We start from the raw sequence: 27,910 nt of genomic DNA on the forward strand, positions 1-27,910 counted from the left end.
ACTATCAGGCACTGAAAATAACTTTCAAAACTTTCAAAAACCAGTCGAGCTGTTATAATTCCTAATCTTCTGAACTTCAGATGAGTACACTAAACTTTTAAAGAGAAAAGTATCTCTACTATACTAGATACTACATTTAGTAATTTGACTGCATCTTGTTCATACATGTCAAAAAGTTGTTTGAAGGATAACAGGTTACTTATCCTCTAAAAATGACTGAGTGCTAATCCCAGCCCAGTGTTTTGTATATTGAGAATGAAGTATAGCTGAACCTTGACAAACACACAACTCCCCTGACTTTGATTAACTTGGCCCATGAACATGAGCTACAGAGCTGTCTCCGATTTGTTTGAAAAGCCAGTTGGTGTCGTTTCATTCTGCAAGTCTCCAAATGAAATTTAAACAACGTTTAGTGGATGAGTTTTAGGAAGCTTAATGCTTACTAGTTGGTTCTACCCTAGTATTATGTATCACCGCTGTATTAGAGGTGGACTTCCCACTCTCATGCACTCTCCAAAAATACTACTGTTGAGCACACACTAGCAGGGGAAAGGCCCAAAATACTTATGGTTACATGAAGCAAGTCACAATTATTAACTTAATTTCCAAAATAAAAGGGGAGCTCTTCAAAGGAATAACAGTAAACAGTAACACCTAGATCCAGGAAAACACAAAAAGGTTAACAGCATCAACAATTAAAAAAAAAAAACAACTTTCTCAGTACTGACCCAACAGGCAACATCTAACAGAATTTAATGCTGGATGTTAGGCTGTTTCCATTTTTTCCTCAGTTTTGTTTAAAAAAACCCCTGATTTGTGTACCTGTTTTATATAGCAGCCTTCTGTCAGAAGATGCTCCTGTATAGAGCACAGAAGCCAGCTCAGTGTGAACGAGCAGAGCAGCAAACACTGTTCCCCAGTGACCTCTCCGGATGCTAGGTACGCCTCCCAGTCCGATTTCTAGGGGAATGGTGTTCCTAGTTCAAATGAGTGTAAGCAGCCAGGTAAGATTTAGGGACTTTGGTGCAAGATTTTGTTTAATTTCAAAATCTGTTCCAACAGAACTTCTGCTATGTTTTTTCTCTTTAACAGCCTCTGTTTAACTTTGTGAAGTTTGGATAGAACAGTTGCATAACAGCAACCAGATACGGTAACTAACTCATTTCCCAAGTTGATCAATGACCAGCATTGGATTCATCAAGTATCATGTGCCATGTCTAGATGGATGAGAGGGGGAATACATTAAAAAAGTGGTAAGGAAAAGCACTAAAACCAGTTACAGCTGCACTTACAAAACAGTGAACCTGCAACTGCCCTTCTTAATGTGGAAGGAAATTAGTTTATCAAATTCAAAATGCAAGCCCACTTATAGCCATATAGAAGAAAGCCAGATGCTATTACAAGTGACAGATGCTATTCTGAACTGTCCTTCAAGCAGGCATACTACATCCTCTTTCATAAATAAACGCCATTTGTTTTTGCCCCCAGAATAAACCGAGAAGTTTGAATTTCTTGTCTGGAAAACACTAACTCCAAGTCAAATCTGAATTTACCCTTCTAGCAGGCTACTAGCTCTAGAAACAAAAGGAAACATTGGAAGACTTTAGGAGGTGCTGAAACATTTGTTTTGAGGTTTTATTACAAAAATATATTTGCAAACATACAAAATTTTGGATGAAAAATGCTCATTCTTAAACATTTATGCAATAACTTAGTAACTGCAAACATACATAGGTGCTATAAAATCCATACCATACTAAAAATGTTAATGATGCAGTATCTACATTTATTGACTTAAAATTGTTCGGGTTCTGTTTCCAGAAATCTGTCCTGAAGCCTCCCTTCCCCATGGTTTTCATGCTCAAAGAACATGCAAATGAGTACGTAACTGGTGCATCCACCAAAGTGGTAAAACTCGGAAACTGCTAAAAGCACATAACGTACATTAAAAAACACAAAACAACCATATGCCCATACACTGATAATAGATAAATATAAATAGACAACCAAATTAAAGATACTGCAATTTTTCCAACTTGAAGTGAAGGGAAGATATTGCATCTTAACATTTCCATAACATTGCCAGACAAAACTGAGGTGATATATATTGCACACATTCCTCCTGTTAAGATACGCTGTACAAAGCAACCGAAATAGCTGGCAAAAAGGTGGGTGATTTGTTTAGAATACTTTTTAAAACAAGAAGTCCCAAATTAACGTTGGCTTTCAAAAATATTTCAGAAAGTACATCAGTGACTACACATGGCATAATGGGTTTCAGAAATATACCAAAATGAAGCAATTAGAAATGCAAGCAAAAGTGAGATACATCCAGCAGCGAGTTTTTAAATATTATATTGAGTATCTATACAGAGTTAAACATATATAAGAAATCAAAATGAAGTACTTAAATTTTTTAAACTTTATTCAATCATTCTGCAAATCTTGTTTAATTTGGAAAGATATACTGCTTCTAAGTTAACAGATGTTAGGCACCTTTCATATAAACTTTGCATTAGTAAATAACAGCAGATAAAGTTTAACTACAAAACTGAGAATTTTGATTTTCCTGAATAATTCAGCAGCTGTAGGTTTTAAACCTGTCTTTGATTAGGCTTTATTTTTTTGTTTGTTTTTAAATTAAAGTGACTTAACATTAGCCACAAAAAAACATGCTTAGATAATGCAATTTATTTGGGGAGTATAGTCTAAACTAACTTTTTCATTCTCAGAACTAATAGGTATAATCCCATTAACACAGTAGTTTTATCAAAAAACTCCGCACACTTGAAAATGGTCAAAATAGTTTGCTGTGATGATCCATGGTAACTTGCTACACCCTAGTTATAGCTACATGCTGCTAACACGAATCAAGCACGTCAACAAGCTGGTAGTTTTAGGTTTATGTAAAAAGTTAAAAAAAATCAGGAAATAAAAGTTTTTAAATAACACAGTCTACATTTAAAAAATTTCAAGTTTTACACTGTAGTTAAGCTTGTGTATTACAATGCAACTTATCTTTAAAGAGATTTATCTGTTAAATCTGTTACTCTGGCACTCATAAATCACAAACTCTGCAGTGTATTAGAGGACACCTACGTTCGTTCCAGTGTCTGCTTGCTATACATACAGAGGCCAGGCCAGACCAGACATGTTCAAGATGAACAAGTCTGCTTGTAGTACAAATGATTTCACTGTTTCCTTTCCAATTCATTTTAAAAGTTGGGGGAAACAAAAGTAAACCATATTTAAAACATATTGCTACTAATACATTAAATAAAAACAAATGAAGGATATTCAGGTGACAGAGTAGAGTCAAACTCTCATAGCAGCATTGCTGCTCGAAACAGTATTTTGTCAACTGTACACAACTTAAGGACTCAAAATACAACTCCTTCCATTGTTTCTATAGATCTTTGGATACGACTGTATTTAGCAACCAGTACAAATATTCGTCATTAGCTTCCAATATCTCTGTTCTTAGAAACTCATCAAATCTTCCTCCAAAAAAGCTGGAAGTTGTACATAAAAAGCCGGGAGTTATGAACTCAATCTTTGCAAAAGCAACTCTGTATTTGGTTTAGGCTATACATTTTTGTTCATGGGAACTGCTCATTGGTTTGTTCCTTTTAGTAAAAGTTTTTCTAAACAATAAATTGAAACCGTAGACCTAATCTGAGTCTCGTTGTTTATGCACGTATACAGTATCATAACTCTAGAATTTGTGTAGGAAGCTCCCATTTTCCCTAACAAGGCTCAGTGTCTATATTGCTGAATTCAAATGCTACCATTAAAGCCAATACAGTTCTTCATGAATGTGCATGACATTAGCATCATTCCCTGAATCTTCCCCTTTTTTTAGCAAAATACTATATATTTTAAACTGAAACATTGAACTCAAAGGCTGAGAAGAGCTCTTCAGAAGGCAGGTAGTGCTAAAGAAGATATATTTTTCCACTAAAAAACTATAAAAAATAAAATAGATCAAATACATAAAATGTAAATATTTATCTAAAACATACCACTTTGTGAAAAGTCACAATTAAAGCTCAATTAGTTTCAAATGAAATGGCCTTGACTATGTCAACATGTACTAATCCTTAGGATACATATATATACATATGTTTTTTTGTAAGGAGCCAAACAATTTTTTTCTTCAATTTCAACAGTGCTTGGGGGAGGGGGAAAAAGCAGTGCATCATAACTCAATACAGATCATCTTTCTACTCAATAAACCAAAACTTTTCTACTGCAAAAGCAACCTTTAAAACTACTATTGCTGGAAAAAGTTGAGACCTGTAGTCTTATTAACTACCTTTGTATGACTTCAAGAAATAAATACAAGCCATGGGCTAACCAATACAGCAGCGTAAGAAAATATAATCAGAAATTTTTCTGACTTCAAATGGGAAAGTATGAGGTTAAACTCTTACATTACTGAATTATGAAATCACATAAGAAGCACTAACAGGTTAACTACATAAACTTCAGACTATGAAGTATGCATGAACAATCTGGGGAGAGGGCAAGAGAAAAGCATGCATTTGTTCCCCATCTGCATAGTTTTCAACACCGCAGTTCCAACACAACTGAGGAATGAAACCCAACTAAGATATGGTCCATCCTTAAGCTAAAAGGGAAACCAAGTATTTCAAACTATTTCAGTCAAACACTACTCAATGGGAAAATGGTCTTTCAGTGGTGGTTTCTTAACTATACATTTAAACCAAAATAACTTCAACATACAACAGAACTATTCCATTGCTTAAAAACGATACAATCACTGAAGTTTGCATATTTCTAATTCCACCTTTTTAGAGAAAATGGCCTTACTCACTTGGATACCTGTTTAATGTCAGGGATGGAGAAGCAGTACAATTAATGGAATATATAAAAGATGAATTGATGTGCGTTAGCTAGAGACTGTTAATGTATTGAGCAAATCACATTTTTAAACATTTTGCTAAAGATTTAGCTCTGAAGGCCTGGTGTCCAGATCCCTCTCTTCCCCACAGCTGCCAACTTAATCACGTAGCATTTTGCTCTCACCCTAAAACTGGAACTAGGTTTCCACAACCAAGTTTTGTCTGGTGTGGTGTAGTGTACTGTACTATGTATTTGATAGTTTAAAGAGTATGAGTCTGTAATCCTTGAAAACTGAATACAGCTAGGAATGAAAGCCACAGCAAACACCTGCATGTTCCGTTAATGCGAATGAAAGCTCATATGCAACTTAACTCCCCTCCCCAATAAAAACAAAGGTTTGCTGGTGATGATCACAGTGAAAACCTAGATCGCTTCTGAGAACATTACTTTCTTAAGTATTTAAGGAATAGTCTTTCCTAACAGGTTCAAATTCAAGACATTGAAAACTAAATATTCTTTTAAAAAAATACTAGTTTTATAGATGAGGCATAATTGTTTCTAAAGTGGTAATATTCTAAGTAGATTTAGCTTCGATTATAGGTTAATGTTGTCTGTATTCTTGGTTAGGACTTGCAAGTAGACTTCGTGAATAGTGCTGAGAAAACGGGAATCATTCTGTAGGAAAAAAAAGCATCAGAAACATTAGTAAAAAGATACCAGAAAAAAAAGTATAATTTAACTCCATTTAAGCTATGCACAAAGATTCCTACTATGTTGCTATCTACCTGAGGGCTAAGGCAAGGGAACTGGGGCAACTTGATCTGGTGGGTGGTGTCCCCGCCCATGGCAGGGGGTTGGAACCAGACAGTCTTGAAGGCCCCTTCCTACTCAACCTTTCCATACATTTATATTAATTCTATGATTTAAAAATTCCTGTCAAAGCATCACCAGGAAGTGAAATTTTTTAATTGATAGACAACATTTAGAGAGATTTCCTGAGTCCTACTCCTTCAAATGGTATACATTTCTCTAGGCTGAAGATGTAGTATTCTTTCTACAAAAATCTACGGAGAAAATTTATGTATCTTGCTTGGAACATTCTGTAAGTACTCCCATGCTACAGGGTATGCCCATTTTGGCCTATGTTCAGCTATCTCTATAAGTAAAATGAAGACTAGAAAGCTGGCTGGAATATTTGTCTCCAAAATCACTACAGTGATTCAGACTACTGGGGGGAGACTCTCTAATGAGAATAAGACTTCTGGCAATTGAGCTCAGTTGCAAGTCTTACAAGTAAGCTAGTTTAAGTCTTTAAATAAAAAACACCAATATGCAAGTTGTGCAAAAATAAACAACATAGATAAGTCAGGCAATCTAGCTGATGTTGGGATTTGGTAGTGGCCCTTTTGATCATAGCTTTTTCGCTAGGAAGATATTGTTTGCTATTTTAGACCTGTGTTTTGGGTGTAAAACCTAGCATTAGCATGTACAGAGCAAGAGAATCCTGAGTTAACACAGTACAGCTGTCACAGCAACTTCTGCTGGTTACCTATGAATCTCACTATGGCTACTCCCAGCATTACAGATTTAAATCAGCTGAATATTTTAGTCACTAGGGATGGCAACACCAGAGCTTCGTAAATTCCATTTCAAAGACACATACTTTGGCTAAAGTACAAGAACAGCTCTAGGTAAGTGGAAACAGGAAAGCTTTCCCAAGGAAAGCAGAAACACCCACAAAGACAGTAAAAACAGCCCCCAACCCCCATACAAAGGCTTCTACATGTATAACTTTTTCCTCAGGTGTCCACAAGCTCATATGGATGTAAAAGGACATCTCAAGCAGAGCTGTCCTTCAAAGTCTTCCATCTCACAACCAAAGTCTCAGTACTGGCTACTCTACTTGGAACCCCATCCCTCAGATACTGAGTTCTTTAAGGACAGGACCTTTATTAGATGTATCAGTGCTTCTTGAAGCTGGGACCTACTGAGAACAGTAGGAGGTATAGTCTGAATTTCTGTTGTTCCAAGTGTTAAAGGTGAAGAAGAATTGGCTTTATTTTCCACTTCAGTAGCTTTTGTAGCTGACTGTTGAAAAACACTAGGAGACAAGAGTATTGAAGGAGTTACTGTAGTTGTGGCTGTAACAAACTGCGGAGGTGTGACCTGTAAAAGAACAGAAAGTCATTGAGCACCACCTCCAGTAGGAACGAATGCTGTTATTAAAAGACAGAGATAAGCACAAAAAAATAAAAAAACACGCTATTACTGTAGGTCCGTTCAGTATTACAGAATAGTTATTCATAATGAGGAGGTATCTGCCTATGAAGGGTACCTGCTCAAGGGCAGTTCTAAGAACTTTAAATTTGTATCTAGATCACCACAGCCTGCTATTACAAAGTTTCACAGTGGTAAGTTCTGTTATTCTTTTCTTCCTCTATCTGCCATTTTACTGTCCTGGTATCTTTTTTCATGAAACACAAAGTATCTCAAGAACACTGAAAGACAGCAAGGCAAGGATTACATTTTATGCCTCTTGGGTGCTTAAGGCTCAACTGAGGCTAATATACACCACAACAATATAGCATAAATACTTAAAAACAAAAATCAGTTCCAATGGTGTTAACGCAAGACTGCAGAGCCAAAAATGTACTTTCATTTCTGCATTTGCACCAACAGTAAGAGATACTGTAATATACAACTGACTAAACTTCTGTAACTCTTCCTCACTTCAGTACAGCTTGTTTCTGCTCCATCAACGGCATTTTAAATATGGTCAGAGTGGACAATATGACTGTATGATATGGCAGTGATTACCATCTTTTAAAATGTCTTAAATTTTATTTTAAAATCAAACTGAATGCGTTGAAGTGTTTATTCACCTCACCTGACTTGTTTTAGATAAAGTCTTCGTCTGTGGAAATACTTCTGATTCCTTGTTTTGTTGTACAGTCTAATTTAAAAAGAAAGAATAAATCACAAGTTAGTATCCGCAGCCCAATTTCCGGTGGTGATTATCTGAGTTTTTACAAAGCTGCAAAAATCTAAGTACCAACAGATTTTAGATGTAGTTCGCTCCAGTTTGTAACAGTTGGAATTCATGTTTTATACTTTCAGTATTACAGCTAACTCTTAACAACACAGTTATTAAGAAACTCTACCACAGTTCAAAAAAACTTTAGTAAAACATAGAACAGGAACCAAATGCATACAAAATGAAGAGTTTAATCAGAGTGTATGTCAGTATGGCAAACTGACAGGATGCTAAATTCAGTGTTTTTTCCTAGAAGTTTTATCTAATTCCCTCTACAGAAATGAAATGCTGTTGTCTACTAGATCTCTGTATTTTATATCTTTACAAATGACATCCAGGTATCTCTTTAGTCAGATTTCAAGACTGTAATATAATAAAATTATAGGATTATAAAAGCTTGGAAAACAAACAAAAAAAGGCATGTAGATAAGGTACTTTAATAAATTCACCTTGCATTCTTGGAAAGGCTTGTTATAGCCATTTGGAAAACCTCAACAGAAAAAAAAAACACACCCTCAGGTAACTGATAACCTATATCTATAATGACAAAAGTCAAATGAGCTTTCTGAAGTGGTAACAATGACAAGATCAAATCGCTAAGACCTAATTACGCAAGAGTTAAGAAGTCTTGCTAGTTTGAGAGAACATATTTGGACTATGAAGAACTTTGTCCAGCAAAAATATATACACACAATGGACCTCATCAAAGAAAAAAGGGTGCAAGACTAGCACATGAATCAGAATTCACAAGGCTATCACAGCGGACATTGAATAAATCTAGTAAGAGCAGTTACGGATTCACCTTGCCAGCTTTTCTAGATGCTTAACATCACAATCCCAAGTCAAATCTGTACCAAGTTTTACCAGTACATGGAAGAAAGACACTGCTCAGAATGTACAGTTCTTCAACACTAGATCCAGACCGCTGCTCATTCTTGTACTCGGACCTCCTCCTCCCTTGGCAAAATGGATCAGCCCGAACATCTCAACAAGGTGATGGCTTGTAAAATAACCCTAGTATACAGCGCTCACGGCCTTCTTGAAAGTTTTCAAGAACAGCAGTAGGTTATAAATGGGGTAATTAGAAAGACAGCACAATGACAGCACACCCATTTCTTAAAAAAAGAAAAAAAAGTAATAATTCTTCTAAAGACAGAAGATCCACATGTGAAAAATACAGGGCATTTACTGCTTAGGGTGCTACAGGCAGAAGAGTTGAGCTGTTTGTTAGATCTGTGTTATGAGTAAGTCATCACCACTATCACAGCAAAAAATAGTAGTATCAGCTGACCCAGACAAGACTGCTGAAGATTTTGTCAAAACCCAGTGGGAAGCACTGGATAATAAAAAAAAAAAAAAAAAAAAAAAGAAAGAAAATTCATGCAAATATAGCTGTAAGTAGTTTTGTGTGATAGTTTTTTTTCTTGCATTCTCACTGTCCTTAAGATGCAACACTAAGCAACAGAAAATTTAAAACACAAAGCACGAGCATTAATCTTACAGAGTAGCAGTAATATTTCCACCTAGTCTCTCAAAACAAGTTTATTTCTTTGGGTTATATTGAGGCATAGACAATAGATTTGCCTGCAAGAAACAAGTTTAGAAGGTCCTTTAGAAGTGATACTGGGACAAAAGAAACCAAGAGGATCAATTAGGCAGAATAAATCAGTTGATGATCCACGTTGATAAACAACACACAAAATCTCAAGGTAGCTCAGAGGGATTCCCAACAGAAGTGGTCAATACCAAAGTGTTATGAAACACCCAAAGCTATATAATCTGAAACAGGAGACTTAATTTCATACTTTCAGAGAAGGTACAGGCTAGATTTCCACAGTAGCAACACTCATAACACCATTTGATCCGTAACCTTCAGTCCTTTCTCAGATCAGACTTAGCAGTACTTCTCTGACACAAGTATAGGCAAATTCCTTAGGATACATTCATCCACTAACAGCACCAGCCTGAAAAAACTCCTCCTCTGCAGACAAGTCTGTCACTGATAGCAGATGCTAATGACCAAAATTAGATTTTGAAGTTTGCAATTCAGTCACACACATTAGAAGTCCTTTTTTTTTTTTAAGAGAAATATATAAAAGCACATTTTCAAATGGAAATACTTGAAATATTTGTAGCCAATAACAGCTTAAAGCTTTATGGGTATAAAAAGCCACAGAATACCTGCAGGGAAGGGATTATCTTGTTGTTCAAGGTTGATGGTTTACTGTGCGATTCTTTGAAGCTTTCTGGTGTTGCAAGCTGGCCAACCGAGGCAGAGATGTTTGGCGTTAAGGAAGTCTTAGTGAGAGACTGCTGCTGCATTTGGTCATGCTGTGGGGTCAACCTGAGTTTCTGGAGAAGATCAACGCTTGTATGGGATGTATTTGAGACAGTTCCCGTATTTGTTGATGTCAAGGGTGCTATAAGCTGGCTTTGGCCAGCCATTAGATTTTGTGGAGCGTGGTTCACTTCAGATGGTGGCTGATTCACTAGTGGGGATATCTGCTTGGCAGCTTGCTGCATGACTTGCATTAAACTGTTGTTTTGTTTTAGGCCAGGAAGCCTCTGAGCAGGGGCAGCTTCCATTGTTGAGGCTGAATTAAGAATAGGGCTTAAACGAACTGAATAGCTTGAAATGCTTTTTACATCAGGCTGGGAAACTGAAGCTGGAGGTATTAGCATAGGTGTTAAACATTCCTGCTGATTCAAAGGATTGGCACTGGTTTTAACGTTTGGACTTTCTGATTTCCCTAGTGGTTGCTGTATTACTGTTGACTGGTCAAAGGAAAAAGGCAAGAGCAAGTTTTGCTGCTCTCTGGCAGAGGTGTCAGTCTGCAACTTCTCCCTTCTCTCTGCATTGGGATACGGAGGTGCAGGCTGTTCCTTTGGGACAGAGGTTCCAAACAGTTCTTCCAAAGTCAGATGCTTTGGCCTCAACTGAAATGTCTACAAAGAAGGGAAAAGGAAGGTTACAGAGTCAATTTAGGAATACCCAGACTGTGAGAAGTACCGTGATGTATTACAAATTCAAGAAAATTATGAATACAACTAGGTCAGATACATTTAAAATACACCAAATTTTCTGTCACTATTTTTTTTTAAATAATCACAGTCTCAGGCTAAGCTTGAAGCCAATTCATCACTTGTCACTGGACTCTCCTTCCACCCCCCCCCCCCAAAATTGCACGCTCGTCCCTTCAGCTTGCATTATTTTTCTATTCCAAACACCTCCAACTCTATCTTTAAAAACTTCCACTGCCGTAAGTGTTTACATTCCACCACTTGGCTAGAGTACTTGGGGCTGGGGGAGAACATTCACATTTCTTCAAGCCTGACGTTAAGACTTGAAATAACCCACAGCAATAGTAATGGCAGTGGCACGAGGGCAGGATACAGCTACAGTAGAGATGACACCTTCACAGCACTTTCTATCTCTACATCCTTCTCTAGACAGACTGCACTACTAGTACAGAAGGGGGACAGGTATGGTTTCTGCTGTTAAGGTGATGCCTGCCATCACTGATCAGCCTTAACTACACAGCACACTTGGTAGGGGGGACAAGGAACAACATATGTTTTGAACCAATGCCATGCAGAATTTATAGAACTGTAAATAATTAAATGGTCTGAAGGATAGGAAATAAAAAGAGAAGCCTGACGGTAAACAACTGATCTAGCAGTACATGCCTAGCCAGTTCTCCTATTTTCATCAAGATTGCAGTGGATGTCACAATAGGTAAAAGAATCTGTACAAACCTAAAAATATTTATTAATTTCCTTGAAAAGCATGTACACATGCACACATTGATCCTTTAGTCTCTTACACAAATATACATCTAGCCTACAGCACTGACATTGCTAGAAAAATCTTATCTTAAGGACTTTCTATTCCTAATATTTTGCCTTACTACATTTAAACAGCATTCCCTACGTTAAAAACCAACACAAGGTTAGCAAAGAAGAATGGCTGTCTACTAGGAGTTTGTGTAGTATTGTCTTCCCCCCCTCCAAACAAGCTATCTTGTGAAAAACAGTCACCCTCTAACTATCAAAATAGATGTTGGCTTAACAAATGGAAAAAATGCTTCTTTCCTTATTTGAGAAGAATCTGTAGAAAAACAGGATTCCTTGCAGAACAGGAAAAATAGTGGAAGTCCTAACAAGGCAATCGAGGTGACACACAGTAATAAAAATACCCCAAGTGACTCGTTCTCACTTTCTCCTTCCAAAGGAAAGCAATAATTATTAACAGAATGAGAAAGCAAATTGAAGGAAAAAAAAGTAGGGTTGGCCAGGTCTCCTTGCATTTCAGGTGTTGAAGAGGCAATACAGCACAGTTTTGAATTACTTAACAGATCTCAAACATTTTTAAAATGCCTTAAAAAAAAAAAAAGATGATCACAGCTAATGAATCACAGGCTCCTGTATACTATTTTGCAGGGGAAAATAATGCCTTTTCTTCAGCAGTATAATGAGAGAGTCTGAGTTAATCCCTTATGATACACCTGCCAATTCTACCATGAATTACTCACAGTTTATTCCAAGCCAGCTACTATACAGCAGATATTTTAGCTGAATTAGTTTAAAATGCATTTTTCTAGTGAGAAAAACAGCTACTAACACCCTTATGTTAAATTTTTTCCTGCTTTTTTAGGTTGTGCAGGAAGAAGTTACATAAAACAGCTGGACTAAAACATGACATTCTGTTCAGAAGAGTGAATGGCCTGCAGCGAAATTCCAGTGCCTTGTGTATGTCTAAACAAAGACACTATTTCACAATGACAATTACTGCACCGTGACATTGCTCTGCTAGTTCCAGTGTTACTAACATTGGTAAGGGCAGCGAAGGAATGGCAGCACAGGTAACATGCAAGCTGCCTGGTAGTCTCGAGTTTGAAATCACATTGACTTCTGCCCAGGTTACTAACTTGTGCTGCTGCCACTGCTGATTTATTATTATTATTATTATTCTGTTAAGAGAAAATGACTATTCTGCCTCAACTCTGCTTTTCACCTCAGTTTGAGTAACTGACTGGCTTTCTTTTGTTAATACATTAAAATTTTCACCTAATGAACAGAAATCTCTGCCGTGCTCTGATTGCAGTCAGATTAGCCCCTTACACATAACACGACACATACAGCTTGAAACATGAAGTTCATTCCCAACCTGAGGGATACAACACATCTTGTGCTTGACTCATCTCTGACTGAGGTGTATTTTGAGCATGTCAGCAACTCACTGTGTTATGGACACCCTTCTCCGCACGGGGTTGGAAAAAAAGGCAACACAATCCATTTACTTGACAGGAATGGAGTGCTGCCCAAAGGGTTTCTCCAGGAATTATTTCAGATATATCGAGGCATGGGAATTAGCAGTCATAGCTGGCACATGACATTTCGCTGTTCTAGTTCAGTTTTGCTCATCACCAACACAAAAATATATTTCATTATACAGCTAGTTTTCTTTTTGAACTGCCAGGATACAGAACTTGAACTTCAGAATATCACAGAATTGACATTTATTTTTTATTCCCAAATCTGTGATGTCTTTAGCATGAAGTGAAGGTAGTCCATCAACATACAACTGTGACATTTTGGAAGGGTTTCAGGATCTCACAGTAATTATCGAATATATACTAGTTTTTAATTTCAATAGTTATCTGTTTTAATTAGATGAAAAATGTATTCTTACAGTTCAAATAGCATTTTTTCCAGTTCTCTTCTGGTAGTCCACATTATTAAAAATGAAATTATGAACAAACATCTTGGTGCTGTATTTGAACCCAGCTAGCTTTACAGAAGTAAATTATCACTTAGATAACCCAACTTTTTCCTGTATCTCCACAGCAATTATTTTAAATAGCTCAACAGAAGAGACACTAGAACGTGCCACTTCGCCTGCTCTATAAAACTGTAGTTTCCCTTGAGTTACTTTAAAGCAATGTATTACAATCTTAGAATTTTTAGAAATTTAAACATTAGAATTTATAGATCTTTTTTCAAGAAAAACTTTGAAATTAGAATTTTTCCTTAGCTAGTTTCCACTGCTCTGCAAGCTCATGCACTGTCAGGCTGGCCACTTCAGCTGATCACGCACGCACAGTCTCCACACAGCAGCCGAAAAGAAAATTTCTTCTTTTAAAAGCAAGACACAACCCTGTTGCCAGGCCTCAAGATCAAGCATGCAGCAAGCACAACTGGCTGCCAGGGGTCAGTCTATCACTTGTGCTGGTCCAAAACCAGAGGTGCTGCTGAGAGGGCAGAAGATGCAGTGACAGCCAATAATCCCAGCAAGTTTCCCCTCACCCCGTTTTAACCCATTGATTGTTATTACTCCAGCCCCTTAAACAGATTTCTGCTACTCATACCGTAGCCCTAACCTGTACTAGACATTATTTATTTTTACTACAAAGTAAGTATGTTGTTTACAATTACTAAATGCAGCATTGCCCGCATTTTCCTAGGGCATTTTCCAGAGGCAGTGCTTTATTGCATCCAAAACACAACAATAAGCTACAAGGAGCTGGAGGCAGGCGCTGCCAGATCACCTCCGTGGGACATTTTCTGGAGAGGACCACCACTGACCTTTCTGTCCCCACTGGGTGGCACTGTAAGCAGGCACAAGTTACTCGTGTTAGAGCATTTAGTTGTTGCAAAAATTATTAGCATTTTTTAAAAACGAACCTCCAAGAAGCACTGTAAGAAGCTACACGTCCCTCGTGCATAAACGCTTCCTAGAAAATGGAGCCAATTACTGAACTATCGCTACCTATGTTCCAACCACTCCAGTGATGACACTAATTGTTTTTATAACAAGTTTCCTATGGTTCATCAACAACATTTACATGAAGCATAAGTTATTTTCGCTAGCGTTTTTACTGTAGTTTAATCTTTAATTACAGAAGTAATATCAGGCTTTAGAATTTGTAGATATCTGGATACATGAGAATTGAACATGTATCTAATAATTATCTGACAGACGTCTAAGCACTGTATGTGCACTAGAATTACCATAAATTTGAGCAACATCCCTCACTGACATCACTGAAACAATTTTGGAAGGTATTGCTTAACGCAGAGGAAGGAATACACTGTCAAAAAAGTCTAAACAAAACCGAAAAGCAACACAAGAACACTTCTCCCATGATGTATATTAATCAGGCAAGTTGAATTTGATCATACAAGCAAAAAAGGTTAAACGCAAGCTACAGAAGTATGAGAGAAGACAGGTATGCACACATTCAATAACTCCAAAGAGTATTTAGTGCTCCATGACTGAAGTACTTTCCATTTCTTCTCTAGCAACTGACTGATGATTTCATTTAGTAGGACTGTAGCTACAGCTTTAAAGGCAGCACCGACAAACTAAGTAAATGTCTCAGACACAGGAAGACAGTGCTTCAGTTGCTGTTTGAAAGACTGCAACACAGCGTACAGTGAACAGATGCCATATTCATTCTGTCAATTTGACAGAGGTAATTTTTATTTGCTCCCTTACTCAGAAGTCATCCTGCACCGGTGTCTCTATACTATCATGGACTGACTTCTTACAGAATCTGAGTTAGCCCATTTAAACACACTTCTATATTGACAGGAGTGTGGACACAGCCTCATATTTAAACATTAAGTCAAAAACCAGAATTTAGGCTCTTTAGAGTCTTCAGACCCATTAGTTTATCTGAGGGGGGTGTGGGCAACAGGAAACATACCAGCTGATCTTAGACAAGCATAGTCAAGAGAAATGAGAGTAGATAATAAAACCAATTCTAAACTGCAGTTAAACTTACAAATTTATTTTCACAATGAAGCATAATACATTCAGCAAGATGATACTGCAGGCATTCCAAGAAAATAATGTTTTGGTACCAAAACAAAGTGCTAAATGAAGAAGTAACACACTATTTAGATTTGGATGACACTTACCTGATCTTGCACTTGTATTGAAGGTTTTTGCTCTGAAGTCTCTGTGCTTTCTGACTTCAGGAGATTTGCATTTTGTTGCATTCCAGAACTTGATATAATACTTAAGTCACTGATCTGATTCTGGGGGGAAAAAAAAAGTAAAAAAGTTACACACACACAGGAGCTCAGCCACTACTATAATTCTGCTTAGGTAGCACTTGGGCTGAAATCCAGAGGATGTACAGGGTAGTAATTTTCTGTCAGACACTGTAAAATTCACAAGTTTCAGGAAAAAATATACCAAGTAATACACTATCTGGTAAGTGTTCACAATGGTTTTATTCTGTATTATCAAAAGAAGACAACTGGCTTTATAATTTTTTCCACTGATAAATAAATAAAGGTAGACTTTTCACATCCTGTATTAGCTGCTAACGAGGCCATTAAATTAAGAATTCTGCTAGAAACAACTTAGCATGCTAGAAACAACTTAGAAAAAAGTCCTCTCAGAAATCCTTCTGAAGTGACTGGAAGAAGAGCTTGTCACTGACTTATTTCCACCAGATTTAAATAACCACGTGCATGTACTTTCACAAGGCATTAATTGGGTTTTCTGTGAATAAGGCAAACTAGCCAAGAAAGCTGTAGTAATAGGCCATGCGTTTATGGATTGAGTTGACTTCCTTCTTTACTAAATATATACATTTACAAAAATAACAACTGTATTAAAATTTAAAGCACTGGTGAAAAAACTGTAGAACCAGTCTAGCTTTAAATAGATAAACTATGTTTATGATACAGCTGAACATCAGCACATCAGACAATCTCTCATCACTTACCTGACAACTACAAAATATGAGAAACACTGTAGCAGTAAGCTAGAAACAATCTCAGCTTTATTATTGCTTTGTTTTAAATTTCAAATTGCAAGTGATATAAACAACATTAGGACTATATGCTGTGATTTAGGGGACAGAGGGGAGAGAAACAATGTCTGCCTTTCTGTATTTTAGCCACTAATTCAAAAGGTTAAAACTCTTTGGGCCTGAAATGGTTGACTGCCTTGCAGCTACAAAATCAAACAAAGCCTAGTTTTTCCTTTTCACTAGAGGATAAGCTGCTACGTTTTCCATTCTCAGACTGAAACACACACACAAACACCATAAAAAACATCCATTCACTTCATTAAAAAAATATCTCAATTCATTCATTTTCACATATGGACTTGATGGAGCGAGTACTTGAACAATTAAGCTGATTTGGAACCCTAGATTAAATCACTCAGACTTTCATAAATCTCTTTTTCACTCTCTCTGCCCCCTTCTCATGCTGACACTCTGCCAATCTCATGTGGGCTGCACACAAGGATTACTGTATGATCCATCTGGAATGTACCAGGCAGATAAGTACTTTCTGCTCCTAAATACAAATTCATGCATAATTACTGAACACCATAAAATAATAAGAAAAAAAAATAAGACGAGAAAGGTCTCTCAAGAAGCCACCATCCAAGTTGGTTACCTAATCATATTAGCTTTGATGTGTGCTGGCCACGAGGAGTTCCAAAATCGATGTGCCTGAGGTTTGTTGCTAAAGCTGAGGTGGCTAACAGAACATCCTGCAGGAAGTTTGCCTGAATCACGACTAGCATTGCTCATTTCTGTTTATTGAGCAACTTCTACAAAACTACACTCACAGCAGCCTATGGGATTAAGTTGGGTAGATTCAGTTTACTGCTCATCTACACGCACACAAAATGAAATAATGTCTCTAGTTACATAGGTCTAAAAGCATCAAGAAGCAAAATCAAGATTGCGATGCAAAAAAGCTAATTTATGTAGTATCTTTACTGTAGCCTAGTCCATGCCCCATGTATTTCCACACTATATGACAGCTGCCACAGCCCATTTATCAGTATTTTACTTGTCTACAGAGCTGCAATCATGACACTTCTGAACTTTGTTTCTAGCAAAAGGTTTTCGTTACTCTCACACATAGACCTCGAAATTCAGAGAGGAGAATCTGGAATATTGCAAGAACAAAGGAGAAAGACTTCATTACACCCTAACAGGCCACTACCAGAACAATTTCTGTTTTTTCTTTTTGTTTTTTCAAGCCTTCCATTTCTCCAGATCTGTATCAATTGATATAACATGGAAAGATGAGTCATTCAGCTTTCGATGCTTCCTTCTGTGCTCTCACAAAAGCTGCCACTTTCACAATGTTGGCCTTCATACAAAGACACATTCTCCTCAAACGGGATTAATGTGCTGAGAATTAGCTTTTATTTGTACCTATATTAAAACATTCTGAAAATACATTACTGATTTTCAGAAACTAGAATATAGCCTGGGTCAAATATATCGTATGGTCTGTCACGTTCACCTGTCCTGTATGTCAGAAAGTGACAAGATAAGGAGGCTCATACATAGCTTAGTCCACGTGTTCATTCCTTCCTCCTCATCCCACATGGTAGCAACCTAGAATCCTACAAAGACTCAAAACACAATTATTCCAAGGAACTCCAGTGTCCCACTACAGAAGTTCAAGAAGAAATGAAGCACTCTAGCGATGTGCTAACCCTTCTCCCACCAGTACAGCTGCAAACCATACCATATCTCTGCAATATTATAGCTACACATTACTATTGTATGTTCTTGTGTTATTGCACTCACAAAGAATCTTTGTTGCCTTTTTTTTTTTTTGGATCTCCCACAGACTTCCCTTACATTTGTCTTCCATGTATGAATTTGGTTCTCAGGACTATATAAAGTAATGCCTTCCCAAGAGATCTAATACTTTCCTTCATCACATAAACTTATGAATTTAGTCCTGGCAAAAGACACCAGACTCACCATTCCGGTATCAACTTATTAAAAGAACAGACACACAACAGACAGGATTGAGTACTACACCAGGGAACAGAAGGAAAATGTTATATGCTCATCTACAGCAATTAAAAATATGCTTCACTGGGTTTACATGTACTGAATGACTAAATCTCTACCCTAACACCACGGCTTTGGGTTTTTTTTTTTTTTGAGACTAACTGAAGGCTGACACTGTTGGGTACAATTTTTGTTATTCCTAGAGACAAAATTTTCTTCACAGCAGTAGAAACTGTTGTAGAATTGGTCTATCAAGCTCCATTTTCAAGTTGGATCACAGAATTAACATGGGACTTTTTCCTGCTACAGTGTACTTGAGGGAAGGAACAAGGCAGCATTCTGAAAACAAGACTGTTGAACAATGGCAGAGAATGCCTTCTTTTTAAACAAAACACAGTTATGTTAAAAACTACTTACCATATAGGCTTTCTTAAGAATGAAAAAAATGAACAGTTTGGCAGAGTTGCCTACCAAGCTAAAAATTATGGAAATAAAGCTTATGAACTTATCCAACAGGCAAACTCCACACTTTTAAAAATTTTTTCCCTACACAACCTGCCCCCCATAAGTCACTGTACATCTGTGCTTTTATCACAGACATGGGACAGTTCGCACCTTCAGGGCTTTCGTTATATTATTTAAGATGCCAAAGCATTTTGGTATGCAACCCAGTGAATGCTGTTGATTATGCCATGAATCACAGCCGACCTCCTCCAGTGATTTTCAGTACAGTGGAAAAAAAAAGAAAACCTGAAGTGTTAGCTACTATAAGAAATGTTTACGGAAGTGGAACTTCAGAATCACAGAAACAGACATTGTCATCTATTCTTCTGCAGTGTTACATTCTGTTCATCTTTCCTTTGCTAATGATCTCACAAAATAGGACAATGGATGAATACTGAGATTAAGCAGCCCATGCACCTGTTTTAGAACACAGTATTTATTGTGTTTGCATTTCTAGGTACCCATTTTTAAAACTCTACTTTTTTCCCCTCAGGAGGCAGCAATTCAAACATATAAAATTTCAGGCCCGCTGAATTATGGATTAGGCGCGCTGCTTTGTGATTTTGGGTTAGAGTATACTCAATTGTCCTGTGGAGCACACGAGAATCCTTCTCTACCACTGCTCTCAGAAGCCACAAGGCATGCCATTTCAGCAGACTCCTAAGATGCCCTGACCACCTCACTGAGAAGGGGAAGCAGTGTTTTTATTCATTCATAGCAGAAGAAAATTAAGACGTTTCCTTACTCGTTCATATTCATCCTTAGCTTTACTAAGCATTTCCAGGATGTCAATAGGCCTGTTTTCACTGCAGCCGTTCGTTCTGCTGGGACTTTTTCTGTCCTGGGAAACTTGCTGTGATCTCTGAGCTTCTTGTTCTACCACTCTGCAACAGGAAAAGAGAAATGTTTTTTCACAATTTTTATCTGGCATGAACATCTTGCAAAAAGCAGGAAAGAAAAACATTCTCTGAGCATATAAACATGTTTTGTTCTGCTTGAATGAAAACCTAACACTGAGCTGACCAAAGCTATACAAGTTTTAATTTGCTACAAGGTTTATACAAGTCAAATTGTCAAATGATCTGTATGATTTACCTCTAATCCAGACAGCACTGGTCTATATCTCAAAATTTGCCTGCAGTAAACCCTACTTCTGTAAAACTGTCACATTTAGACATTTCTTACAATAAACCATGCGGACATCCAAACACATGTTGTATAAGCAGCACGCGTACTATACCACAGACTGAGTAAACTGTATATTTTTTTATTGTTTAGTACATAACATGCAGTTTTTCCATATTTAGCCAAAATCAAGCCATGTTGTTCAACTAAATCAAATACAAACCAGTTCTTATTTAGGACGAGGCCTACCATTAGAAAACAAAAGGAGTAAAGGCAGCATACATTTCTACTCCTAATCCATATACAGTTCACAAGATGTACATGGCTGTGCAATGCGCTAAAGCTTATTCTCTTGAAATAAACACACACCAGCCTGTAATCCTCTCTTTTTTAAGCCTGCATGAATCAAATATGTTAAGAAAAAACAAGCACTGTAAGCAGGACAGAGCTCTAGAGCTGGCACGTCACTTGAAAACTCTCATGCTGTGGAGCTGATGGGGGAGCCGAGGTGCCATCAGAGCAATCACAGAAAGCGTCAATCATCCAGCCTCCAGTTTCTTCTGGTCATTTAGGACTCAGGAATAAATCTAGATTTTAGACTGTTGAGTAAATAGATATATCTATGTACCTCTATGTTATCATTCCTGAGGAAAAAAATAGAGCAAGCGTTAGAAGATGCCTCCCATTTTCCTAGCTGCCAAGACCCTTTACTTCACTAGAGCTCAGCTGTGTTTATTTGAAGAAAGATTAGACTCTGCATTTTTTTAAAAAAAGAAAAGATGGCTTTTAACAGTATAGCATTGCCCAGGAAAATGAGTTTCAAAACTTTTAATTATACAAGCTGCTTATTGAAACAGCTTCTCATTATTCTTTGAATATTACACAGCTTCCTCTCTGTTTGCAGGCAAGCACTCACCTGCGAACGTAACTCAGGATCTGGAGGCCAATCTACTGTCAGACAGTTTCTAAGAACTGCAGCATGTGCTGCTTTGGGTGAAGCAGCTCAATACTGTACAAATGTTTCTATGGTGACACCATGAGAGAACATTTTGTTCTAGCACCCCCCATGGTCATACAGCCCTGACTTGGGACTTGTCTACACTCAAATCCAAAACTAGGGATGAGAAAAGGCAAGATGAAAGAACCAGAAGACTTTGCTTTTTTTTTTTGTTTGTTTGTTTGTTTTTTTTGTTTGTCAGCATGGCTGCATCAGGAAACATAAATACTTTGGCTAAAGGGCAATTTCTGGGCAGCTGAAGTCATGCACGTGCTGCCTTGTAGGCGAAGGGACGGCTTGAGTCTCCCAGCCCTCTTTCTGTTCATTAATAACAGGCCCAGAAGATTTCAACAAAATATCTTTCCATTAGAAATAGTTCTAATGGTCTCATAGCAAAGTATTTTCAATGAGTAAATCCATTTGACAGAAGTGCTTCAGAAATATTTCCACAAAACATCTCAATTATTTTCTTCTGCACATTATCAGGGGTATGCTACCTTTGTAATAGTTTACTTTTTGTTAAAGAATGAAAATGAAATTATCTCACGTAGATAAGTGTCTAATGGCTCTTCCTCCATTTCCTGTCTTATGCAGGTTACATTCAGATGATGGCAGCAGTGTAAATGCGAAACAGCACCCCTTCCAAACTGCCCCAGATAAAGGCAAAAATCTAGAAGCCAGAGGCTGTTTCAGAGCCCAGCTGAGGTCTGACAGTTAAAATAGGGTAGAACAAGCCGATAAACAAACTTCAAAATAAGAAAAATACAATGTACACATCAGAACACAATAAAGTCTCCCAAAGACTTATGTTCTGGCAAACCTTGAAAAAAAACCAACTGGTTAATGTCCTACTACTTCTAGGAAGCTTATGCTTCACAAACAAGTATTTTAACTTGACCCAAATTTATTCCTCCTCAAGTTAGCAGTTTGAACACTTGTATAGTCTTTTTCATTCCAGAAAATTCTAGATTTCATTTTTAAAAGAAAAAGTTCTATAAATCCAATGCCTTTTCCTGGGGTAAAAAGTCAAAAGAAAAAAACTTCCACTAATGCAAATCTGTAAACCAAGCATGCTCTGTATGCAATCAGGATTAAATCTTCTTTAAGCAAGGCCTGCTGTTTCTTTCCATTATATCAGATAGTGGAAGAGGCACACATTCCTTCAGGGACACAGAAGTGGCTGTGACAGTTTGCTCAAGAATATCTGCAGTTATAGCATTGAAAATATACCTGGCACAACCTCACAGAAGAGCAGAGAAGGGGTGGGGAGAGAGACAGACAGAGAGAGAATGTGAGAAGTGAAGTTGTGTGATTACAAAGCCTATGAAGAGTAATTTTCTTTCGAAAGATAAGCCACCAAAATATAAATGGATGGCCTGCAATCTTGTTAACTCAATCTGGCACAATAAGGTCAACTCAAACAGCAGGAAAGAGAATGCAAATCTCCTTGAAACCTTTTATGGTTATGTTTTTGAAGCTATGAGGTACTCTAAATGCAGTCCTCTTTCCTGTAAGCGATACAGGACACCCCACCTAAGTAAAAGGGCACCAACAGGCACAATCCAAGTTTCTGCTGCTAACAACAAAAAACATGAAACAAAACTGATACTCAAAGATAAACAATTATTGGAAAATCCACTGAACTAAGCCTGGTGGGGCCCACAACCACGTGACGAAACTCATTCTCTAAAAAGGATTATTATTTTTTAATTAAAGGGCGTGGGAAAGGAATTTGCAGGGAGCTTTGTGCTGTTTCGCATGTTCCTGAGTTAGAGATACTGAGGAAAACAGCAGTAGAACCAAAAACTTGAGCAAGGTCGAGATAAAGTAAATTGGCTACAGTGCTAAAGATGAGCTTTGGGCAGTGGCCAATTGCTGGCTGGCTCGAGGCGCATGTCTGAGGGTCTCTAACCAATTGTATGACAGATTCAGGCGTGTGGAGCTACGGGGAAAGTATATGTAGTAGTGAAAAAGGGCAATAAACGTCTCCTGTTCAAGAGCCATCAGGAGCCTGTGTCATGCATCCCTTCAAATGGTGACCCCGATGTGATAGGGGAGGAGCAGCGCTGCACGAGCGTCCGAAGGGAACCCAGCTGAACGAATCAAGCTCGCAGCTGGACTGCAGCTTCAACCCCGGGACATCACCCGAAGGACAGGTGAGCGGCTGGGCATTGACCAAGGAGCTAGCCTTTCGGCAGAGGAAGAGGCTACAGTGAAACTACTAACTCCCCTAATAGACAGGGGAGAAAAATCTGATCCGTTTGAGATAAAGCTATTGACATTTTTGTGAAAACAAGGGTTCCCCTCAATGACTTCCACAGTATTTGATGTAAAAACTTGGGACCAAGCGAGGAAAAAAATATGGGAAGCAGCGTCCAGTGGGGATACTGAGGTGATGCTGCTGAGGTGATGACTACGTGGCGGCTGGTGACAGAGACTTTAAGATCGTGGCAGGCAGAAAAAGAAGTACAGAACGCCGCTGCCCAGGCAATAAAAGCAGCCGAACTGAGATCAGAGCCTGCAAGGTCACCAGAGCAGTGCAATTTGATAGACCTGGGGGATGACAAGGAAGAGGGCCACGGACTGCCGCCGCAGAGCCCCTCCCCGCTGACCCCCTCGGCTCCCGCCTTGCCTGCCCCCGATAACGCCTCCCTGCGGGCCCGAGCTTTCGACCCGCGGGAACGATGGGAGCTGGTGCGCCGGGAAGCGCTAAAGGACGAGGACCCGGTAGAAACGGCTTTCCCGATACAGGTGCGACCCAACGGTCCAAATGAATGTAATGCCTTCCACCGGGACCTAATTAAAGAATTAAGAAAGACTGTGACTACATATGGGTTACACGCACCGTTTACTCAGTCATTGTTAGAAAATGTTATGTATGACTGGTCAACTGTTGGTGCCGTACGATTGCCGCCAGCGCCGCCGCCCGCCCGCCCCGCCGCCGGCTGCTGCGTTTCTCCGGTTTGAGCGCCCGCCCGCCCGCACCGGGCGCTGCCGTGTTCCGCCTGCTGCTGCGCCCGGGCCCGCGGCCCCGCGCTCTGTCCGCCCTGCGTGACCGGGCAGAGCCGCGCACCGCCCGCGCTCCGCGACAGCCCGCACGGCCGCAAGAGCCGCCGCCGCCCCCCCGCCCCCGCCGGGTCGGCCCCCCCCTCAGCCCGCCGGCCCTTCTGCTGGCGCTGCGGGCCGCCGCCGGCAGCTCGGCCAAGGATGTGGGTGGATCCCCTGAAAAGGCAGCCACAGATCTCAGCAGTGAACACAAACTCAATAAATCCCAGCAGCTGAAAAAAGTTTTCAAAGAATACGGTGCTGTAGGAGTTTCATTCCATGTTGGAATTTCATTAGTATCTCTAGGAATCTTCTACCTGGCTGTGTCAAGTGGTGTGGATATGACTGCAGTTCTCTTCAAACTTGGTTTCAGTGAATCATCGCTGCAATCTAAAAGGGCTGCTGGTACAAGCACATTTCTGTTGGCATATGCTATTCACAAATTGTTTGCTCCAGTACGACTCAGCATTACTATAGTTTCTGTGCCATTTATTGTCCGATACTGCTGGAAGATTGGTTTCTTTAAACCTCCTACCCCAAACCCGTGAAAACTTCTTATGGTTTTTATTCGCCCAACATGGGGCTCAAGGAATTTGAGATAGGATGATAGTCGAGAGAAGTAACGGGCAAAACCTGGACTGGATTTTTTTGATGAATGTAAGAGTTGTGAAGAATTTAAGAAAGCAGCAATTATGAGGAATATGTTTCATATTAGTGTGGTGAAGGGACGAGGGGTGGTCTGTGTGTCAGTTGTCCACCTCGTCAGTGTTGTGATGATGTTATGTTTATTTTGGTGTGGGGAATTCTTTTTCTCTTTGATGTTAAGTGAAGTTTGTGAAGATTGTGATAATTGTAAAGTAAGAGCATACTGGAACATAGTGGGTTTATGTGGCAAGGTATTGGTAGCAGGGGGCCATAGGGGTGGCTTCTGTGAGAAGAATCTAAAAGCTGCCCCATGTTAAGTAAGGGCCCCGGTGCTGACCAGAGCCGAGCCAATAAGCGATGTTGTTTGAGCCTCTGTGAGAGCAGACGTAAGGAAGAGAAAAGAAAAAAAAAAACAAAAAAAAACACCACTGTGCCACACAGCAGCTGGGAGAGGGAGAGGAGTGAGAAACAGCCTTGCAGGCACCAAGGTCAGTGAAGGAGGAGGGGGAGAGGTGCTCCAGGCACCTGAGCAGAAGTCCCCTGCGGCCTGTGGTGAGGACCGTGGTGAAGCAGGCTGTCCCCGGGCAGCCCATGGAGTACCACGGTGGAGCAGGGTTCCACACTGCAGCCCCACTGCCACAGTTACCACCGTGGACACCCTTTCAGCAAGAACCAGAGGGAGTGCTAGAGTGGATGCCTCCACAGTAACAGATGCCACGTTGTGGTGTACTCACGTTCATAAAATTCCATTTAATGTCAAAGGACCAATAGGGAATGACTGTAGTGTATTGCTGCTAGGACGATCAAGTACAACTTTGACCGGACTGTTTGTTTTGCCGGGGATAATTGATGCCGATTATAATGGACAGATCCAAACTATGGCTTGGACACCATCTCCACCATTGTCAATACCAAAGGGAACTAGAATTGCTCAATTGATTCTTTTCCGAGCAGTAGTCTGCACAACTTGGTTCAAGAACAACTCCAACAAGGACATATTGTTCTGACAAACAGCCTATGGAATTCACCAGTGTTTGTTATCAAGAAGAAGAGCGAGAAATGGAGATTACTGCATGATTTGCGACAAGTCGATGCAGTGATCGAGGACATTGCAGCCAGAAAATAAAAAAAAAAAGAAAAAAGGAAAAAAGAGAAAAAGGAAAAAAAAACAGTACCTTTGAATATTGCATCAGACTCGCAATATGCTGTAGGTGTTGCTCAGTGCATTGAGAGGGCACATTTGAGACATATCCCAAAGGGAAACTTGTTTCTAAAATTTAAAGAGCTGTTATTTTTGGTAGAGCAGCAAGTGCACCTGTATTGTATTATTCATAAGCAGAGCCACGCCATGTTACCTGGTATTTTTGCAGAGGGTAACACACACGCTGACCAGCTAACTAATATGACCCTGACTGCCCTGGTGCCTACGGTGCTGGAGCAAGCTTGGTTATCCCATGCCTTTTTCCATCAATCCGCCAAAGTCTTGGCGAAACAATTCACTATATCGATCACTGATGCCAGATTGATTGTCCAAACATGCCATGACTGTCAACAACATGTTTCGACCCCATCTTTAATTGTAAACCATAGAGGTCTACAGTCCTTACAGTTATGGCAGACCGATGTAACGCATATTCCAGAATTTGGTCACTTGAAATATGTTCATGTATCGGTAGATACTTTCTCTCATGCTATTTGGGTGACAGTTGCGGTGGGTGAAACTAGTCGCCATGTCCAGGCTCACTTCCGTGTTGCTTTCGTAGCGCTAGGCATCCCAAAAGAAATAAAACCCGACAGTAGCCCCACCTATGGTAGTCACTCCCTTCAAACCTTTTTTCAAACTTGGGGTATCCGACACATCACAGGCATTCCTCATTCTCCCACGGGTCAAGCCATTGTTGAGCGCACACATCGCACCTTGAAAACACTGCCAAATAAACAAAAAGGGGGAGACACCCAGGAAACACCACAGAACAGGTTGGGAAAGGCACTTCACGTAATGACTCATCTATCATTACCCTTTCCTCACAAAGAGGTACCGCCCATAGTAAAACATTACAAAAATATGAATTCCGCGCTGTCACGGGTGCCACAGTCAGAGCAGGCCTTAGTAATAGTAAAAAAATTAAATACAGGTCTTTGGGTGAGACCCCAGCCTCTAATAACTTGGGGTCGAGGGTATGCTTGCGTCTCCACAGGTCATGGACCAAGATGGGTACCAGCAAGGGGGGTAAGGCCATGGTTGGTCTCCTCCTCACAATCGCCGCTGTCATCGGTTATTGCCAGCCCTGGATCTCCATCCAACCACGCCACAACATCTGGGTCACCCTCGCCCACATGACAGGACAAGAAGCGATGTGCGTGTCCCATGCTAGTGCTAACGATCCATTCACGACATGTCTGGTGGGGAACCCGGCAGATAACAAAGACTGCACTGTCTACTTGCTGCAAGCGCCCCTAGAGCCACAGGAATTAGACATTCTGGGATGTGAAACAGCAACAGCACGTGTAAGGTTAAATTGCTCAGGCAAAAAAACAAATCATGAAACAAATGGTCAACGCCACACTTGCTCCTTATTGCAATGCATCTCTTTGATGTAATTATACAAAACTATAATAGCATCCTTCCTTGCGCCAGGAGCCGCTCTGCTCGGCAGTGGGATCGACTGTGGAACGGATGCCCCTAGGTGCACCCTGAGCATTTTCCTCGGAGGGGTCTCCACTCTCAGCTGCTCACTATGGGAGTAGACAAGGACCTCCTGAAGCCACGGACAAATTATTTTAAGTGATATTTTCTTGTGGTATGAATGAGAAGTGCAAGAGGCCTCTCTGCATGATTGTGCTGTGCGAGTGAGAAGCACCATCGCTGTGAAGCTGCATTCCTAGCGCTTAGTGGCTTGTTGA

At 39.5% G+C, this 27,910-nt stretch overlaps 1 protein-coding gene across 1 annotated transcript in view; it reads right to left on the reverse strand.

Annotated features, from left to right (window-relative positions):
* Positions 1–1,611: 1,611 nt before the first annotated feature.
* Positions 1,612–27,910, reverse strand: part of DCP1A (decapping mRNA 1A) — a 41,120-nt gene continuing 14,821 nt past the window's right edge. Inside the window, exons 5-10 of the mRNA XM_035558348.2 lie at positions 19,940–20,078; positions 15,824–15,943; positions 10,082–10,846; positions 7,754–7,819; positions 6,814–7,032; positions 1,612–5,541 (exon numbers count right to left, since the gene is read on the reverse strand). Of these exons, the coding sequence (XP_035414241.1) occupies positions 5,461–5,541; positions 6,814–7,032; positions 7,754–7,819; positions 10,082–10,846; positions 15,824–15,943; positions 19,940–20,078 (1,390 nt within the window). The 3' untranslated portion in view covers positions 1,612–5,460. The remainder of the gene's footprint in view (positions 5,542–6,813; positions 7,033–7,753; positions 7,820–10,081; positions 10,847–15,823; positions 15,944–19,939; positions 20,079–27,910) is intronic.

The sequence above is a fragment of the Cygnus atratus genome, chromosome 10 (assembly GCF_013377495.2).
Source record: "Cygnus atratus isolate AKBS03 ecotype Queensland, Australia chromosome 10, CAtr_DNAZoo_HiC_assembly, whole genome shotgun sequence".
NCBI lineage: Eukaryota > Metazoa > Chordata > Aves > Anseriformes > Anatidae > Cygnus > Cygnus atratus.